Source organism: Pleurodeles waltl, chromosome 10, assembly GCF_031143425.1.
Source record: "Pleurodeles waltl isolate 20211129_DDA chromosome 10, aPleWal1.hap1.20221129, whole genome shotgun sequence".
Classification (NCBI taxonomy): domain Eukaryota; kingdom Metazoa; phylum Chordata; class Amphibia; order Caudata; family Salamandridae; genus Pleurodeles; species Pleurodeles waltl.
This window is the reverse complement of record NC_090449.1, coordinates 945,812,748-945,831,093: the sequence shown is the minus strand read 5'-3', so window position 1 is coordinate 945,831,093 and position 18,346 is coordinate 945,812,748. Positions and strand designations below refer to the sequence as shown.

General features: G+C 44.0%; 1 protein-coding gene and 1 long non-coding RNA gene across 2 annotated transcripts in view; one reads left to right on the top strand and one right to left on the bottom strand.

Moving 5' to 3' along the window:
• The window catches only part of ASB4 (ankyrin repeat and SOCS box containing 4), a 175,681-nt gene extending 173,264 nt beyond the window's left edge, over nt 1-2,417 (top strand). The window contains exon 5 of the mRNA XM_069211745.1: nt 1,914-2,417. Coding sequence (XP_069067846.1) covers nt 1,914-2,102 — 189 coding nt within the window. The 3' untranslated portion in view covers nt 2,103-2,417. The remainder of the gene's footprint in view (nt 1-1,913) is intronic.
• Nucleotides 2,418-3,348: 931 nt separating this feature from the next.
• Nucleotides 3,349-17,407, bottom strand: LOC138262056 (uncharacterized). Its single transcript, XR_011199193.1, has 3 exons — nt 17,367-17,407; nt 5,602-5,673; nt 3,349-3,434 (listed from the first exon to the last, which is right to left on the bottom strand). It is a non-coding gene; the product is annotated as an uncharacterized lncRNA (long non-coding RNA).
• Between the last annotated feature and the right edge of the window lie 939 nt (nt 17,408-18,346).

The following is an 18,346-nucleotide window of genomic DNA, read 5'->3' as shown; positions in this document are numbered from 1 at the left end:
GTTGGATGTAACTGTACTGAGTAGAATGATATAATGTAACCAGGTTTACTGAATATATTCACACTTTAATAATAATCGTTTGATTGCTAAGGATTAAGCACAATATAAATGTGCTTCCATTTTGATTTTCGAGTTAATTTAACCTGACGTTAGACCTTAGCTGAGCATTGCACACTTTAAAGTTTGCCAGTATACTGTTCTTTTTCCTTCTGCAGGTGTGTTATTGGGTTACTCCTTAGTTAGAGAAAAGTTTATTGTCAGGTATTAGACTGTTAATGTTGCCTGGGAAGAGAAGGGGGACAGCAGACATAAAGGGATCACGGTGAAGGGAGCCTCCTGTACCCCATGTACTAGGAAGATGGAAGCAGTTGCGTTCCTAATTGTGCGAGAATGGGAATTCAGGGAGTTTACTGGCTTCTGGCAAATTGCGCCACAGGATTGGTCCTGGACTGTAAGATCAAGATATGAATGTTCTGGAACCTTCGATGGGGCTTTTAAGTTGTGTTCCATAGTTATTTAGGGCAGACTGTGCACTGGCTAAGAAGAGAGCCGACCTCTCCAATGGGATTCCCCGAGTGGAAAGCTTCATTCTTGACACTCTTTCGTTTCATCCGAACTTCTACTGAGGTTCCTAGTATGCTGACATCATCTTCCTGTCCTCTTTAGAAACCCCCACTTTTCTTTCATTTGTTAATTTAAACAGTGAGTTTCTTTATGGAACACATAATGTGAATATTGTGCATTCTTTACATAGATTGTTACTCTTCTATATTTCATAATACTTACATTTAGAATACTTGAGCATCTAAATAATCTGGCTGAATTAATATACTTTCCTAACCATTTCCAAATTTGCTTATTGACTATTTGACTGATATGTGGAAAATAAACCGTTATGGTTGAATACCATTCTCTCTCTCATTATTGTGAAGCCACATTGGTTTCACTGTTTATGGATTTTCGATGTTAGCTCCCTCTCAACACTTCAAATCCACAACCACAGGTTCATATATCCAGTGGGGGATTCTGTTTGATTATTTTACCAAGAGAATGAGGTGTATCACTTTCACGACACCTTAAAATGTCTTAAGACATTGTATTGTTCACAGTATTTAAGAATGGTAATTTCTCACTAGCTTTTGCTTGTCAGGGTGCACTTGTTCTCGGGCTTCTCTTTGATTTTAGGTATAGAGTGGAGATTGCCAATGTGACTGTAGTAGCTGCTGATCTGTGGCCATTACATGAGTGCTAAAGTTTAGGGTGAATAACAGTAATGATGAAGGAATTGGTTATTCTTCCGACAGGATGCAGTCTGCCTGGAGTGGTCCAGTTGGTAGGTAGCAGTAGTGTATTTAGGTGAGTGTTGTGATTTTGAAGATGTAGTGCCGGAATATCAGAAAATAATACTCTGAGAGTGGCGACCATTCAACTAATTGAGTTATCCCTTCAGCAAGGTGAGGTTTAGCATAAGAAAGACTATCTTAACGACTTCACAGAATGGTTATTTCATTTGGTAATTTTAGAAGTGAAGTGCTCCTTTTTATAAGTAAAGATTACGTTTTTTACTGTTCCGAGGCTAGTAAAATATAGTGCTTGAAGTTTTGGGAGGACTTGAATTTTCTTCAAGCTGGTTGTTCTGCGGTGTTCTTGTTTCATTGAGGTAAGAGAGTGAACAATCCAGCTTATTCTCTTCTTGAGGCTGGTGCTTTTGGCAAAGAGTGGCATCGGGAATTAATTTGCAAAATGTTCACATCTTTTCATAATACACCATTTTTCCGGCTAACACTATACTCCAACCTAATTACACCAGTAAAGTAAACCAGAATTGAGGACATAATTTGGTATGTAAGTTTATACATAGGTGGATAAGCAGGCAGCCAATCTGAATTTACAAATATGTCTTTGTTTTGCAGGCACATCAAAATTTCTATGACTCATTATTCGCTGCCTGCAGTGCTTCTCCCAGGACGCTCATGCACTTGGCCAGATGTGCTGTTCGATCAGCATTATGGAACAGATGCCACAGAGTAATCCCTCAACTTTGCCTACCACCTGCTCTTAAAAGATACCTACTTTTGGAACCAGAGGGAGTCATCTACTAAACTCATCACATGCTTTTGGCCCTAGTGGATGAACAATACAGATCACAATTATGCGCACAATTTTAATATAAAGAGTTTGAATATTTTTACACAAATCCGGATCAATGCTATGCATTTTGAGTAAATGTGAACCATTCCTGGAGTGTCCAAATTTGGACAGACCTCTGCCAATGCCATCTTGGTGTTGGTGGACAACACAGTTTGTATTTGCTGGGCAATGCTCCTCTGCCACATGACTTATTTAAGGAACTCAAGCATATCTTTTTTAACTACTCCCATTTACATAGTGAAAAGTATTAAAATGCTTTTTATGAATTTTCATTTTCAATTATAGCTTGAACTTAAGTGTATGTGTGTGGGCCCTATTGCATAACTAACAAGAAAACCTTCAAATGTAATTGACAAACAATAATAAAAGGTGAGAGAGATGCATAGGTACAACTAGAGAATACAAACAACAATTTGACATTCGGATAAAGAAAAAGCAGGTATAAAATGTTCATTTCTCATAGTAAAGCATGAACAGTCATCAAAAGAGAAGCAGGTGCATATTCTACGAGGTTGGCTCCAAGTGAGCAATGTAAATGAAAACAATCATTACATGTACAGGCTGAGCTAAAAACTATATAAACAACCAAATATACATACAAGAACAACAATGATGATGCATATTTACCACCAGGTTATTTTCATGAAAAGTTTTGTATATAAAATATATGATGGTGTGAATGAAAACTTTCTATGTTTAAAATGGTATACTTATTGTGAAAGAGAAGTGTTTTCCAATAACGTTTTGGGATACAACAAGGGGGTACAGAAGTGGGCTGGTACAAGGCAGGCTAGTGCAAGTAATATTCACATTAATCAATCAAGCAGCACTGGGAAGAAAGTTACAGTTAAATGGAATGCAAGTAAACTGGTTGTTCCAACGCAGCGAGGTGCTGTTTGAAGAATGGGTCTTTTGTTCCTTATTGAAGTGACCTTCCAGATCTGGACTGGGATAATTTTCCAGATTTTGGTTGCAGAAAACCTGACATCTTGACTTCTCGTTCCTCTAATTTTTGATCTAACACAATGCAATTCTGCTGCTGTAGGTGTTATGTGGTCCATCAAAGGTCAGATTCTTGGCTCTTTTGGCAAACTTGTAATGGCTGGCTTGCAGGTGGTGAGCCAGGACTTTAATTTGTTATGGTGGACAAAAATGCTCTCATGATTGCTGTGACTTGATTATACTTCTGAATACTTTGTGACTGTGCGCTGGTACTTATACCTCAATCGTTCAGTAAAGTCATCGAAGATTTTATCTCCATTGGTCATATGGACCTTTATTGTCTGAAAATGAAAAATTGAAAGGGAGAAAACATCAACAATACATTTTTGACTTGTGAAATCAATGTGACCTCACAATAAGGAACAGGAATCACCAAATGTAATTAACATGGGTTTTATTTCAGGTTATTAATCAATCCACTATATGAGCATACCATGAATAAGTTAAAAAAATGTAACAATACAGCAGGTAAGCTGAAATATCTCAGTAGTTTTGGTCATAACAGGATGAGATACAGAATAGTAACTGCCCCAACAATAATAAAACAAAATAAAGTAAATAGGTGTTCCATAAAGAAACTCCCCTTCTCTCTTCCAAACAGAAGCCAGTCATAGAACCATCTAAAAAAGGTTTGTATTTAGGAATCATAGAAGGTCTCAGCATATTATAGGCTTCTGTAGATGTCTAGGAAAAGAGAATACGTTTCCAGCATAAAGATTTACACTTGCAGGTAGAAAGAAAGAAGAGAAGTCTGTACCCCTCAAAGTCTAAAGAGAATCTGCTAAACCAACTGTGAGAATATCAGTTAAAACAACAGAAGTTTCAGTAACATCCTGATCTTTTCTCACGCCACCAGGAACCAATCAGTTTGGTACTTGAGAGTAGCATTTGCAACATCTCTTAGGTTTCCCATCTATTCCAAATTTAGACTGTAACTGCAACCTTGAACACCTCGCAGTCCAGGTACATAATAAACAGAAAACTTCTAGCATTTAATCTACACCCTCATTGCCAACTTCTTCCCTCCAAGCCTCTCTATCAGCAGTCTAATGCAACAATACTCCTTTCCCTAACTAACAAGGATCATGATAATGCACCTGCAAAGACACAAAGAACACACCAGCACAACTGAATGTATTTCAAAATGAGGCCTCCAATGAAGCTAAGTTAAGTATTGCCCTGCTTCATTTGTATAAGGTGGTGTGTCAAAGTCACCCGCTAGTAGGTTGATTTTTCCATTGAGATGGAGTCAGGTCGATTTTTGGACAGCAGCTCTCAAGAGAAGTCCCAATACAAGGCCTTCATGTGCTAGCAGTAGATGTTTTTGATACATGTGTGATTTGAAGCTGGGATTTGTGTATTTGGAAACATGGAGGTTTGACTTAGTCAGTGATACATGCCTGAGAGCTGGTTGATTCGCTGCTGAGAAACAAACAGGCACTTCTTGATTGGTGTATCTGATGGTAAGCCAAAACTCTGTTTTTGTTGAGTTTGAGGCAGGCATTTGACTGTCAAGCTCAAATTATTGCATAAAGCTCCTTTATATGGTTAGTATCAGTCCCAACCAAGACTTTCAGGCAGAGCTGGGAGTCATCCGCACACTAATAGATGACATCTGATCACAACTGATATCCTCTTCAGCCAGCCACTCTAAGGTGCCCATACACAGGTTGAAGATCACTGGCAGAGAGTGGAACACACCTGAATGACACAGGAAACTTAGATTAGTTCATATCTGGAGGATTTATTCTGGGTAAGATGAGTGTAACAGGGAGAACGAACAGCTCCCAGGCCGCGTATACAGTGCCCTAGGGGGACTATGGACAAGGTTACGTCGGTACGCATAAAAGAGCGTACCAACATCTTGGAAGCGTGCAACACCTTTGAAGAAGGAGATGAGGCGTGAGGAGACCAGGACACGCACAAAATAAAGGAGAGGAGGCGGAATGAGAAAAAATAGAGAACAGCACAGAGCGAGAACAGAGAGAGAGAGACCACGAAACGATGACAGGAGAGGGTGAGGCTAGACCCAAGCGGCACCTCAGGAGAACAAGACCACAGCGACTGGGAGAAAAAAAAACAGAACAGGCGACGAGACCTGCCACGTCAATGGAGGGTTGTGGCTCTCACACGTACTGAACCGCTTACGTAGTCGGATTGTGAGAATATTACAGAATAAGGAACTGTGCAGGAGGGGAAAATGGGGGTATAAATGAGTGGGAAAGCACTACCCCGAGACATAACGCTCAGTCCCTGAGACTATCTACGGAGGGAACGAGTTTGGGAAAGCACCGTCATCACCACGCACAACAAAATAGGAGGTACAAGAGTGCACAAGGGTGTGTCACTTTTCCCCATTTTCCTGAATCACAAGTCCTCACCCCTTTTCCCTCCCCCCTTTCTTTACCTTTACCTTCGCCCACCCAGAACAAGGAAAAATCCATTTACCTGATCTTCGCCATTGTTTTCTTCTCCTATGAGTACCCTACAAACGACCTAAGTGGGAGGCCTGAGACGACTCTAAAAGAGAGGAAAATAGAAAGGCATCAGTGAAGCAGACTGAAAGGATTAAAGACGATCAGATCTATAACAAAAGGACATAAATTACTATGACAAAGAAAAAAAATAAACAGTGGCATTATAACCTCAACACAGTGACTCATGTGCGTATCTTGAGTAGAAAAGAACATAGCTAAGAAAAAACCCTACCAAGACAACATTACTCCATGGTAGCCCACCACAATGAGCTTTATTCTTCGAGTAGTATTGAGGTTTTCTGGAGGTAAAGGTGTTGAGCATGGCTTAAGGCCACAGAAACGGCAAGCAGGACAAGTATATAGGTTGCTGTTATTGGTGATTTGATGTGAATCATTGGTCATTTGAGAGGGTGACATCTCTCTCCTCCGGCTGGTAGGAGGAAGTTTGCTCTTTATTTTTTCAACTGGCTTGCTATATCCTTATTGAGGATCTTTCTAGGGAATGGCTGATACATAATTGAATGATAGTTTACAAGGTCATCATGGCTCAATTTGGGCCTTTTGAGAAGTGTAGAGTCGGAATAGTTTTCAGGAAGTTGTCAAGGTGGAATGGTGGGGGAGCTGCTGGTGATGTTGCAAAGTGGCTTGAGAGCTGTTCTGTCAATGTCCTTCAGTATTGATAATGAAATTGTATCATATTTGTATGAGGTAGCTCCCAGTCACTGGAGAATAATTTACATGTTATATGCAGGAAGGGTGTTTAATGAGGTCTATTTGGAAGCATTGTGGAATGTGATCATTATGATGATATCTGATTATTCTGTCTCCTTTTATTGATCTTGCTTTTGAAAATGTTATTGATTGTGAACTCTTATCCTTTGAATGTTTTGAATCAAGAGGGAAGTTCGAACAAAGCTTGATGGCTAAGAAGAGTGTGTTGCTCGTGTCTTCTAATGGTTTGTTTGCAGTTGGTTACCACCTTGTGTAGAAGGCTAGACTTTCTGGGAGTGGGTTTGAAGTAAGGTGCTGCCATCTCTAGCCTAGGTCTTAAGTAGAGGAACAGGTTCTCAATGTTGCCTTTTGGATGACTGTTAGGCATTTCAGGTTCTTGTGGAGTGCCCTGTCTGAAAAGTTCTTGAATGATCTGATCAACTGCTTTTTTACTTCATTTGTACATGGCGTGTGAATACAAAGTGGAGTAGATTGAAAGCAGTGACTTTCTGGCTCCTCCTGTCAATGTTTATTTCAGTGGCTGGCAGGTGACGTTGGTGAAGGTTGGCCAAACAATGCTGGTATGTTTCCTTTGATGTGTTTACATTGTGAAGAGCTGAATGATGTAAAAAATGTCTGGTATTTCAAAGAGGGCATCCCTAAGGGCTGTGGTCAGTGCATTGTCTGGGAATTTGAAATTTCTAACAAAAGATACTGCTTATATAGCTAATCAAGATCGTTGTGGTGAGGTCAGACATCTTTTATGTGAAAGCTTGTTTGGTTCTGAGATGATAGTAGACCAGAAGAAAGGAAATATTGGGCATTGAACATTAGCCTGGTTGAACTGAAGGATGTATATTTCTATAGAGAGCAGGGCCTGATCATCTGTAGGCAATGCGGATACATCATCCTGGTCTGTTTTGATGCTCAGTTTGCAGGATACCATAGTTTTCTGCTACATTAATGATGTGTGTAATGGTTGGCAAGAGCCAGGTTTGTGTAATGGAAAAGGAAATGCATGTGTATAAAAGAGGTGTGAAATTGCTGCAAACTTGGCTGCATGATGATTACTAATCAGCATGAATCAGAGGAGGCATTCCATATATTTATTGTGTCATGTAATGAGTGGACACTAATGAAGGTAGAAAAGTTAGTGGTGCCAGGGGGAACTGAGTGATTATGTTGTTTGCCTCTGCATGGTATAGTGGAGTTGGGGCAAGAAGGGGCAGGTATTTTGATGAGCGCTGCTGAGGTACTCTATGGAGTCAGCTGTCGTGGGTCTGGGCCTTTGCTCTTGTCAAGTTCAGCAGGGCTAAACAGGTGGTGCTCTTGACTGAGTTTGCACTTGCTGTAGATGCCTAGGTGAGGGACTTCTGGAGGCGTGCATGTAAAGTGGCTGGAGTTTTCTCAGGTCTTGTCTTGATGGGCTGGTGTGTGATCGGAGTGAAGATGTTAACCTGACCCAGATTTCAAGGCCTTGAAAGAGAATAGAGGGCTAGGAGGGATTGGTGGTCTCCCCAAACTCAATATCAGGCTAAATACAAGGTTGAAAATTCAAACATTTTTCAGAACAGGAACTTCCAAAATGTACCAATATCATCATTTTGTTGTGCCACTCAATGATTCTCTTAAAAACAATATGGTTCTAAAGAAAAAGCAAAGTAATACATAATGGAAAATGTAAAGATCAAACATTAGATTTAGATAAATTCCAATATTAAATATACTGTTGTACCAAATAGTTAAATAAGCTTTAAGCTAGAATATTGGAGACCTTAACAATGTTAGTGGTACAAATTCATTGTAGTAGTCATGACTGCATTTCCACCTTGCCAAGACCACCAGAGTACTTTCCTCCTTATAGGAATTAGCCAGACAATGGGAACACAGTGGCAATCATTGACATGGTGCTAGGGTTGCCCCTGCTGTTGTTCTTCTCCAACAGGCTACCCACTACTTCTGTGGCCGGTCTGTCAGTGTTGGGGGCATCCCAGACACTCTCCAGGTCATGGGGCATGGTTAATTACTGAATTACCCTCAATTTGTCTGTGAGAGGAAGGAAGGGGATTTTACTGTGTAGGCTGGGGGAGAAACAAATGCTCAGCTTGCACAGTGGTTCACTCATCCAGGAACAGAGTCCACTTGTTTATCCATGCTGCTCTCTACAGGGGTTAGGGATGTATTTTCCTCCTGCCTGGCCCTCAGAGTTATTCCAAGGCCGGCTCTGAAGTGATATGGGCCACCTACCCCTTCAACCCAAATTCCAGTGTCAGAAATAGGCCACATAACATCGATGCACGATCCTAACGATGTTACAGGCTATGCTATTCCGAAATTTTGGTGAAGACACAGATTGCAGCTTTGATTTGGCAGAGTTTATAGATCTTTAGAGGGGGCAGTAGGGTGGTAGTAGAATGCATGCTTTGAGGATGCACTAGCTTTCTCCCAAAACTTTTCATGAAGATCATAGTCAGGTGTATTCTTGGTTGCAAAAAATGGAGTATTACAGACTATCACTAGAGTCACACTTGAATGTGGCTGAATATGTACTGTAGATTGGCCCCACTTAACAGGTTCTGGCAAGACCCTGTATTTATTTCATCTGCTATTCTATTTGTGTGTGATAGGCTAGGTGCCTAATGGTCGCTTAATGGTAATTCTCACTCAGTTAGGGCTCAGCAGTCCCACAGAAGGTGAAGATCAGCTCACAATAGTTGAACAGCATTTAGAAGATAAAGGGGCCTATTCATGAACATCAACCTACAGTAAAAACACACTAGGAAATTAAAAGAAAGAAATATGGCATAAAATGACAATCATTGTGTCAGATAATTGTTGCAATACACATTAATCTATACTATCTGGCCTCCAGAAAGGAAACCTGCCCATGTATACAAAGTGTTAATCCTTGGGACAGCCATTTTGCACTCAGTCGTTTGGATTAACCTCAGAGGTCCAGCTTGGCTGGCTGTGACAGAGTTGGTCGGAGATCAACACTCAAGAAATAAAGTGCAGTAGATTAGTAAAGTGCTAGTGCAACAGCCACCAAAATAATTTGTGCAACATACTTAGGCTCATATTTACATGAAATGACACACATATGCATCAAAAAATATAACGCCTGCTAACGTAATTTCTTACTAAATGGCGCAGCATGGTGGTAGGAAATGGTTAGTGTAAAAAAAAGTGACACTAAACTTTGTGACGTGACACCAAAAATAAAAAATTACGCTAGTGCCGGGAAAGTGTAGCTAGCATGATTAGCAGCACATTTTGTTACGCTAATCATGCTAAAGTCCCTTTTTCCCTAGAAGCGTCTATAAACACTCCAATACACCAAACCTAAGCCATGAGGTAGAAACATTGAGAAATCAGTGCAGGAGAGACCCCAGGGAGACCCCAGTCAGCTCAGAACAAGCCAGGATGGACAGACAGACTCCCAGGAGAAGGGGAAAGAGAAGAGGAAGTGTTGCTTCAGTCAGAAGAATCAAATCCAGATCGCAGTGGTGACGGAGCACCAACACCAACTCTTCGTCACCTCTAAAGTGCCAATAAGTAGGAAGGGGGCCATATGGCAGTCTGTAGTTGATAAAGTCAACAGTGTGGCAGAGGTGAAGAGGGCTGTGACGGATTGTAAGAAGCACTGGCAAAGGAGAAACTGGGCAGCAACCGAAAGGCAGCACTGCAGACCAGAGGTGGAAGTTCGGCACCCCAAAAGAAGTTGCATGAACTGGAGGAGATGGTGGCAGTGATCATCCCGGGGGGGTTGGCCACGGGAGTCCAGGAACAGGACACTGCGGCACATGATGAGCAACAACAAACACAGGGTAAGTTTCAGTGGGGGGAAATGTGTTTAATAACTAATGGCACAAGGGGAAGGCACAAAAGAGGCACTCTATGTATGTGAAAGGGTTGCATGGGGCACAATTATGGCAAAACACCAAACACATGCGATGTGTACTGACCCCACCACCATATGCAGAGACCACTTCACAACATTTGCAAACCTCCTTTCACCTTATCAACTGAACCATCTGGCCTTGTGTATCTTTCATTGGCTATCATGTACCAGGCCTGTTGCGCAGGGTGGGCCATCCAAGGGCAGGGATATGCCTTCCTTCGCCTCTGGGATAGGGCACTAATGTGATGTACACACAACATACTGGGCATTTCTGTCATTATATTCTGTGCTGGTGCAGAATTTGCTGCTGTGTGCCTACACAGGCACACCTGCACCATGCTGCAAGGGTGCCTATGAGTTGGGGACGATTGCTGTTGTGCATTAAGGGAGACCTTCAGGCACAAGTAGTGTCCCTGTCTGCTATGTGTGATGCACAATGCAGCACATAGAGTAACATGACATTACTAGGACAAAGTTTACACTCGCCCCCATGTCACAACTACGCTAACCCTGAGGTGATGCATGAAACTGCAGCATTCCCAGATGTGAATATATGGGAAGGCTTCAGAAGATGCGTGGGTTATATGTGTGCTCTGTGGGACTAAGCACAGCAACACACATGGAATAATATCTACATGCAGTGTGATGTATGAAAGGGGCACATAATACCAGGACCTGGCAGGGCAGTGTGCAGTCAGTCTCCGGGAAATGTGGCCCATTGTTAACCATGCATGATGAAATCATGCAGTGCAGTAAAGCAGCCCAGCCTGCTGTGCATTGCTGCATCATCTTGAATGTGATGGGATGTGTAGTTATCACTAACATGCAATGCATCCCTGTACTAAGCTTGGTCATGGGGCACTAACTGCTACCTAACACCAACACTGGCACACATTGAGCATGGTGTAAAGGGTTCCTGTGTTGCAGGTATGAATGCACATGTGCAGGAAGGGACACATCCTGTAACATCAACAATCAGGAATGCTGTCTGCCACTTCCAATGTCTGTTGCAATTGCAACAGACATTGGAAGATGGAATCAGAGGACCCAAAACAGTGTCAGTCATATGTTACGCATTCACAATGCCGACCCTGAGGCGGTGATTTAACCTGATGCATTCAGACATTGACATGTTTGGGAATGTGTCAACTCCATATGCCAACCCATGTGTATTGTAACAGTAATGCAAGGGGGACAACTGTCTACATGCATTCGCCTTCTCACCTCTTGTCATGTGTGCTGTATCCTGAACTACCCATAGTAAGATGCAACCACCTCTCCTGTCTGGAATTGTACAGGAAGGTGTCCCTTCATGTACAACAACACTCAGTCCTGCAACACAGGAACTCTTGTATCCCTTGAGGGAAGGCCTTCAAGGCCCCCAAGGCATGCTCCTGGTGGTACCTCCTTTACATCCTCTGGTACCCCTTGGCAACTTGTCTATTTGACGGTACCTCTCTGCCCTCTGTAAATCCTCGCCTCTGGGATGCATTCATGTTTGCAGCTGAAACATGAAGTGGACATGTCAGTCAATTGTATATTTTGCCAAATGGACAACACACATGCAGTGGATACACCATCTGAAGTTGTAACACGTTGGCCAGCACAAACCAACATTACATCCTGAAGGGCAGTGGGGACATACATTTGCACACCAACTGCCAAATCCACATTGCCCATGTCCACGGTACAGAGACTAGCTATTATTGCATGATTACTTTGAACCATCTTGGAAAATTATTGAAGATCCATGTCACCATTGACTAAGATTGTCATACACATCAGCCTTGTGACCATGCAACTTCATACTCATCATGGTGGTTTGTTCATCAGTGTACCTCATGTTTGTGCAAGTGACCTCTGATCGTTGATATTTAACTAACTCATCTGAGGAAGTACTGCAAATCAAATGTGGCCTTGCAACAGGACAACACATGGCAAGTAGTGTCACGATCTGCATATCTTGGCTGAAGAACTTGAAGGAACACCCGATCTTCTACTGGTTCTGGACTGGCCAATATAGAGGCGACCTTTTCTAGTAGCCATGGTGCTGCTGACTGGAAAAGACGCCAATGCAGACCGTACCCTCTATAAGGAGTCCCAGAGGAAAAACCCCAAAAGTTGGGAAAAAACCTCTATCACAGGAACTCCTGAAAAAGAGGGGAAACGAAACAATGAAAAAGGAGAAATTGAATAACTCTTGCAGGAAAAAACAGGAACCTGGAAAAACACGGAAAAAACAGGAGTGAGGATAACCACCAAGCGGAAGTGTTTGCAACGCAAGGTAGAGAATAACTGAAGTGCTTATATACCTTAAAACAGGAAGTGACACAACAGGAAGAAAGTGCAACACTATCTTGGATTTGGAAAGACCATATAGAAAAGAATAGGAAAAAGGACCAAGTAGAAAAGGAAAAAGAAAAAGGCATACAGGGAAGAAGAATACCAAGAAGGAAGACAACATGGTCACCAAGAAAAAAGAAGAAACGAAGATGGAGAGAAAAAGAAAAAAAGGAGGAAAGAAAAACGAAATAACCCAAGGAGGTAAGTAAATGTGAATTCAGGGAGGTTGGCAGGGGCTGTGGCGCAAGCCAGAGCACGAAATGTGCCTCCTGGGGTGCATTGTGAAAGCAGGCAGGCAAAACAACGAGCTGCGGCGGTGCCGGTGTGCTGAAACTCGGACCGCCAGTTCAACCGCGGCATGAAAAAGAGTCGCCGCGGTTGTGCGCGGCGACACAAGTAGAGATGTCAGGACACATTGCTAAATGGTAAACTAATAGTGACAGACATCATATGTGAAATTGTTGGGTGGTGCAGTCGTTCAGGGCACCCAGAGGATGATGACACTACTCTTATATTGACACAGGTCAGTACCAGGTTAGCTGTACCATGACTCGATGCATAGTCTCTGAGCAACTTCTTTCCTCACACTATGCTGGCCATTGGCTGTAAATGTATCCCAAACTATGCTCAGCATGTTGCATAACGGCACTCAGCACCACCACCTCGTATGTGGGAGTATGCATGTCCGACACCATATCTACACAGGGATTTTGGTACAGCACTGGCTAATGTAGTACATTGTGCGTCATTTATTTTTACATCAGATCCTGGACAATATCTGGATCACCAAGAGTAGATACTGCTGCAGTTCATTGCATGTTATATGTCAATGTAGTATGGATATCCCTCTGTCCAAACATATATGACAAGACATGTGAGGTTGACATAGGTTAAAAATGTTGCAAACTACGACTCAGAAAATGGGATATCACACCACAATGGTGGTTGAAATTTGGCCATGTCAAGAGGCATATGTACAAGTCCCTTGCTCCATGGGTGCATCAATTCTTTCCCATATAAAAAGTGATATACCGGGGCACAAATGGCTTGTAAATAATCCCCCAAGTGTGGTATGTTGACCACTGACCTGCTACTGTTAGATGACTGTTAGAAATGGGGTTTCTGGTTGGCTAGGGACAACACCAAAAGCCAGGCAGAACCCACCCACTCTAATCAGGGCAAGGAAGTTACACACCCAAGATAACCCCTGCTCAACCCCTTGCTAGTAAAGCATTCAGGCCTATCCCAAAGGCAATGTGTAATGCGATTGCACAACACACACAACGCATGTGATACAATATGTACATCACAAAGGAAACACTTCACCAGGTTATATAAAAATAAACTGTATTGCATGCAGCATCATTTGACAAAACACGTCAGAATACTCTGCTACACAAGCAGTACTTTATTCAGTACTATTACTCTGGAAAAGCCAGCAGTAGTCACCTAAAAAACATAGGTTACTGGTTATTCTGCAACATAAGCAGTAGTCAAAAAAACATTGTTATCACCAAAATGCACATAGCATGGTAAAACACCTATCATAACTGCTAAAACATTATCATGAATGCCCATGAAAATGAAACATCAGAAAACTCATGGCTACATCATCACTGTAACACGTTATTATGATTGTACATAACACCAAAGAATGCTGCTTGCAGAAAACATGGAGGCCACGACCTCCTCATGAGATATAGGGGGTCATAACAAGTAGCCGCCCGCCAAGCGGTAACCGCCGTGCGGCCGCCAATGCAGCCGCACTCCTGCGGACCCCATTACGACATCCCCGCTGGGCCGGCGGGCGCAAACCAAGTTTACGCCCGCCGGCACAGCGGGGATGAGGCCGCAACATAGGAGCTGGCTCCTAATGGAGCCGGCGGTGTTGCGGCCGTGTGACGGGTGCAGTAGCACCCGTCGCGCTTTTCACTGTCTGCTATGCTGCTAGACTGTCTGTTAGGGGGCCCCTGCACTGCCCATGCCATTGGCATGGGCAGTGCAGGGGCCCCCAGGACACCCCTTACCGCCAGCCTCTTCCTGGCGGTGCAAACCGCCAGAAACAGGCTGGCGGTAGGGGGGTCATAATCCCCAGGGCAGCGCTGCCCTGGCAGATTATCACCGCCGGGGCTAAAACGGTGGGAAACCGCCGGCCCCGGCGGTGCGACCGGTGCGCTACCGCCGCGGTCGTAATACGGGTCTCCGTACCGCCAGCCTGTTGGCAGTACGGACGCCACATTACCGTAATGACCCCCATAGCCCCCATGGGCATATGTAAGGCACTATAGTGTAATGCATATATCACAAATCCACTCTGCCCGGTAGGTGTATTGCAGACAGAAGGGGCTATGATTCATTCATCCCCTTTCTTGCACAAGGGTGGTAGCACCTTGGTGCTTCCCTAAACACACAAGGGAGGGGCACATGTGATCCCTCCTAGCCAGCTGGGAGGCCTCCATGGGTCTCCCATACCGGGCCGAACACCATTCAAGTCAGGGGCAGCTGCCTGCGTCCTTGTGGTACGGCTGCGGTCTTCCAGCTCCCTAACATGAGAGCTATGGATTTCTGTGGAGCCTCCTGGCTCTGGGGGCACAAAGTCCCATGCTCATGCCCTGCTGGTAGGAATCCTTACCTTCCTACCTGGCTGGTGGAATTACTGCAGCTGCTCGTGCTTGGGATGCCCGGAGCCCTCCAGGGCCTCCTGGGTCGCTCCGCTCTGTCTTCCAGGGCAGCTGCATTCCAACCAGCAGCTTGGGGGCTCCAGCCTGCAAGCGGAAACTTTCCTCTTTGCTTTTTCTGTGTTGCCTGGGTCGCGGTGGTGAATGCATTAAAACAGGTGCCTGCCGGTGCCCCGGGGTTACTACACACAGGGCTCGTCACCCCGGGGGTAATACGTGGAGCTCGATTGCTCAATCCTTCATTCTCCCTGCACTTGGTGAATCTGCAACAGGCAGTGCTTCGACCGGGGGTGAAAACAGCAAGGACAAGGGAATGTAGCACTCTCCAGGCACCGCCACATAAAATCCAGCGCTCCTCTTGCACTGGGAAAATGGCAAGTCAAGTGCCCTTTCACCGCTTTAAGAAATAAAGGCATAGGGGAACGGGGCCACAACACCCAGCCCCTGGAGACAGCAAAACTGGGAAACAGGGCGTCAGGGCCCAAACAAACAGGCCAGCCCAAGGGGTTGCAGTCAGTGGCAGTTCCTCTTAGTGACCCAGCAGGGCACAGGTCAGCACAACAGCAGCAGTCCAAGGCAGTTCCTGGTGAGTCCTGTGTCTGGTTCAGTAGTCCATTAGTGCCCCTCAAACATGGGGAAAACACCCTGTACTTATACTTAGTTTTGCACAAGCGTTTACAAAAGGGGGAGAAGAGGTTCCAACCAGTCCTAACTGGTTCAAGGAGTGACCCCTCTCTCCCCCAGCACAGGGTCCAGGCGCCAGTGGGGGTAATCAAGCCCGTTGTGTGAGGCGAGGGCGCAGCTTTTACAAACGCAAGTGTGCCCCGCCCCTCCTCCTCTCAGCCCATGAAGACCATTCAGTATGTAGATGCACCTCTGTGACACCTCCACCCTCCCTCTGTACAGGCTGTCTGAAAATGATGTACAAAGCCCAGCTGTCACTCTTCTCCAGACCTGGATTGGAGTCAAGCTGCAAAATACCAAAGTCATAAGCACAGAGAAATGCTCACTTTCTAGAAGTGGCATTTCTATAATGGTAATAAAAAATCCACCTACACCAGTAAGCCATTTTTCTCACTACAATTACGAACATATCAACCATGTCACGCTACCCCTCATAGATCAGACAATACCCCCTACACATAAGACAGGGCATTTCCAATGGAATGCTATGAGCAAGGCAGCACTCACAGCAGTGAGAAACCAAACAGGCTGTTTGTCACTACCAGGCAGGCCACACAACCAGGCACATGTCCTGCCTCTTACATACATAGCACCCTGCCCATAGGGCTAGCTAGGGCCTACCTTGGGGTGACTTAGGGGAATTCGAGGCCTGGCAAGTAAATTTAGATACTAGGTTCCTGTGGCAGTATACTGCCCATACAGGCCCTGCGCTAGCAGGCCTGAGACAGGTTTGAAAGTCTACTTCTGTGCGTGGTGCAAGCTGCACTGCAGGCCCACTAGTAGCTTTTAATTTACAGGCCCTGGGCGTAGAGATACCACTGTACAAGGGACTTACAGGTAAATTAAATGTGCTGATTAGGTATAAGCCAATTATACCAACTTTAGAAGGGAGAGCACCTGCTCTTTAGCACTGGTCAGCAGTGATAAAGTGCTCAGAGGCAACAGCAAGAGGCCATAAAAAATAAGAGGAGGAAAGCAAAATGTTTGGGGATGACCCTGTAAAAAGGGCCAGGTCTAGCAGTGACTATTCACATGGTAATGCATCACACCATAAGCTGAGCTACTCAGTGCTACGTGTGGCACACAGATCTGTGACATGTATAATCAACAGCATATAGCAACCCTGCACACGTGTTAGACCTTCAACTTCTGCCACATGACCATACTGTCATCACTGATATGGCACTCATGTATCATGTACCATGTCCAACATTTCCATGGCCTTTTCTACACATGTTGCCACCAGTGCAATCATTTCATGGGGTGCACAGCCTAGACACCTCTGCAGTCATATAGTACATATCCTGGTTAAGCTTACTATGTGGTAGCATACATGCACTTGGTACATGGTTTGCATACAACATACAACTGCACACACAACTCTTGCAAAACACATTACACATACAAATTGTTACTCACTGGACTTTGAAGCTTTCCACCTCTTGAACTGTAAATTGTTGGGGTCCACCTGCAAGATGGAACATGAGACATGACACCGTGCTTATTGCAATATGAAGACTGTTACCTCAGAGACAGACACCAAACAATACAATGACAACACAATATAAAAGACAACTGAACAAGACAATACAGAGCTCAGGGACAATAATAGGACAGCACAAAATACACCTCAAACGGCACTCTCTCACACAGATCTCCAAAACACCTCCTGTTACCAAGGCAGACAAAAAGACTGTGACTGTAAAAGAAAGTGAGGGTAATTTTGCAGTTCCTGGTGTGCATGGTATATCCATCACCTCACTTCCTGTGATGATGCCTCACGTTTTTGACAATGCGTTTTTTTAATGCTACGTACTTGTGCCTGATTTTTTTATGTTGCATGGCATGGCAATATTAGACAGTTCCAAGGCATTTCATGGTATGTGTCATTTTTGGTAGACACAATGCCATCAAAAAACATGCCAGCAGCAATGCATCCCTTTTTTTGACGCATGGCATGTCAAAAATGTTATGGTGTCCTAGGCAAAATGTTTTTTTACATTTGAACCGTCATGTGTAGTGTTGTGTTACTTGTGGATATGTCAGGTTAACGTCCAGACAATACATAGGCCACATTTCCCCTGAGTCATGTCAATGTGAGCTTGATAGGGTGGTCTTATGTGCCACCAATGGGACACATTTAAAAGACCTTTGGGCACACTTGTGCCTCCTTAGTGTCTTACAATGTTACACTACAGTTCACCATATATGTTTAAAGTGGCACAATGCTAGCATTGCACCACTAAACCCATTGTGACACATCATACCTGTGCAATACTGCCTGGGCAAGGGTTGTCGAGGCAAATGTTGCTAATGTGGATTCCGAGGTTTGCTGGCCTTTGGGGTGGGGAAACTCAATTGATGTAATGTCGTTGTATTTCAAACTGCTCAGTTCCGGA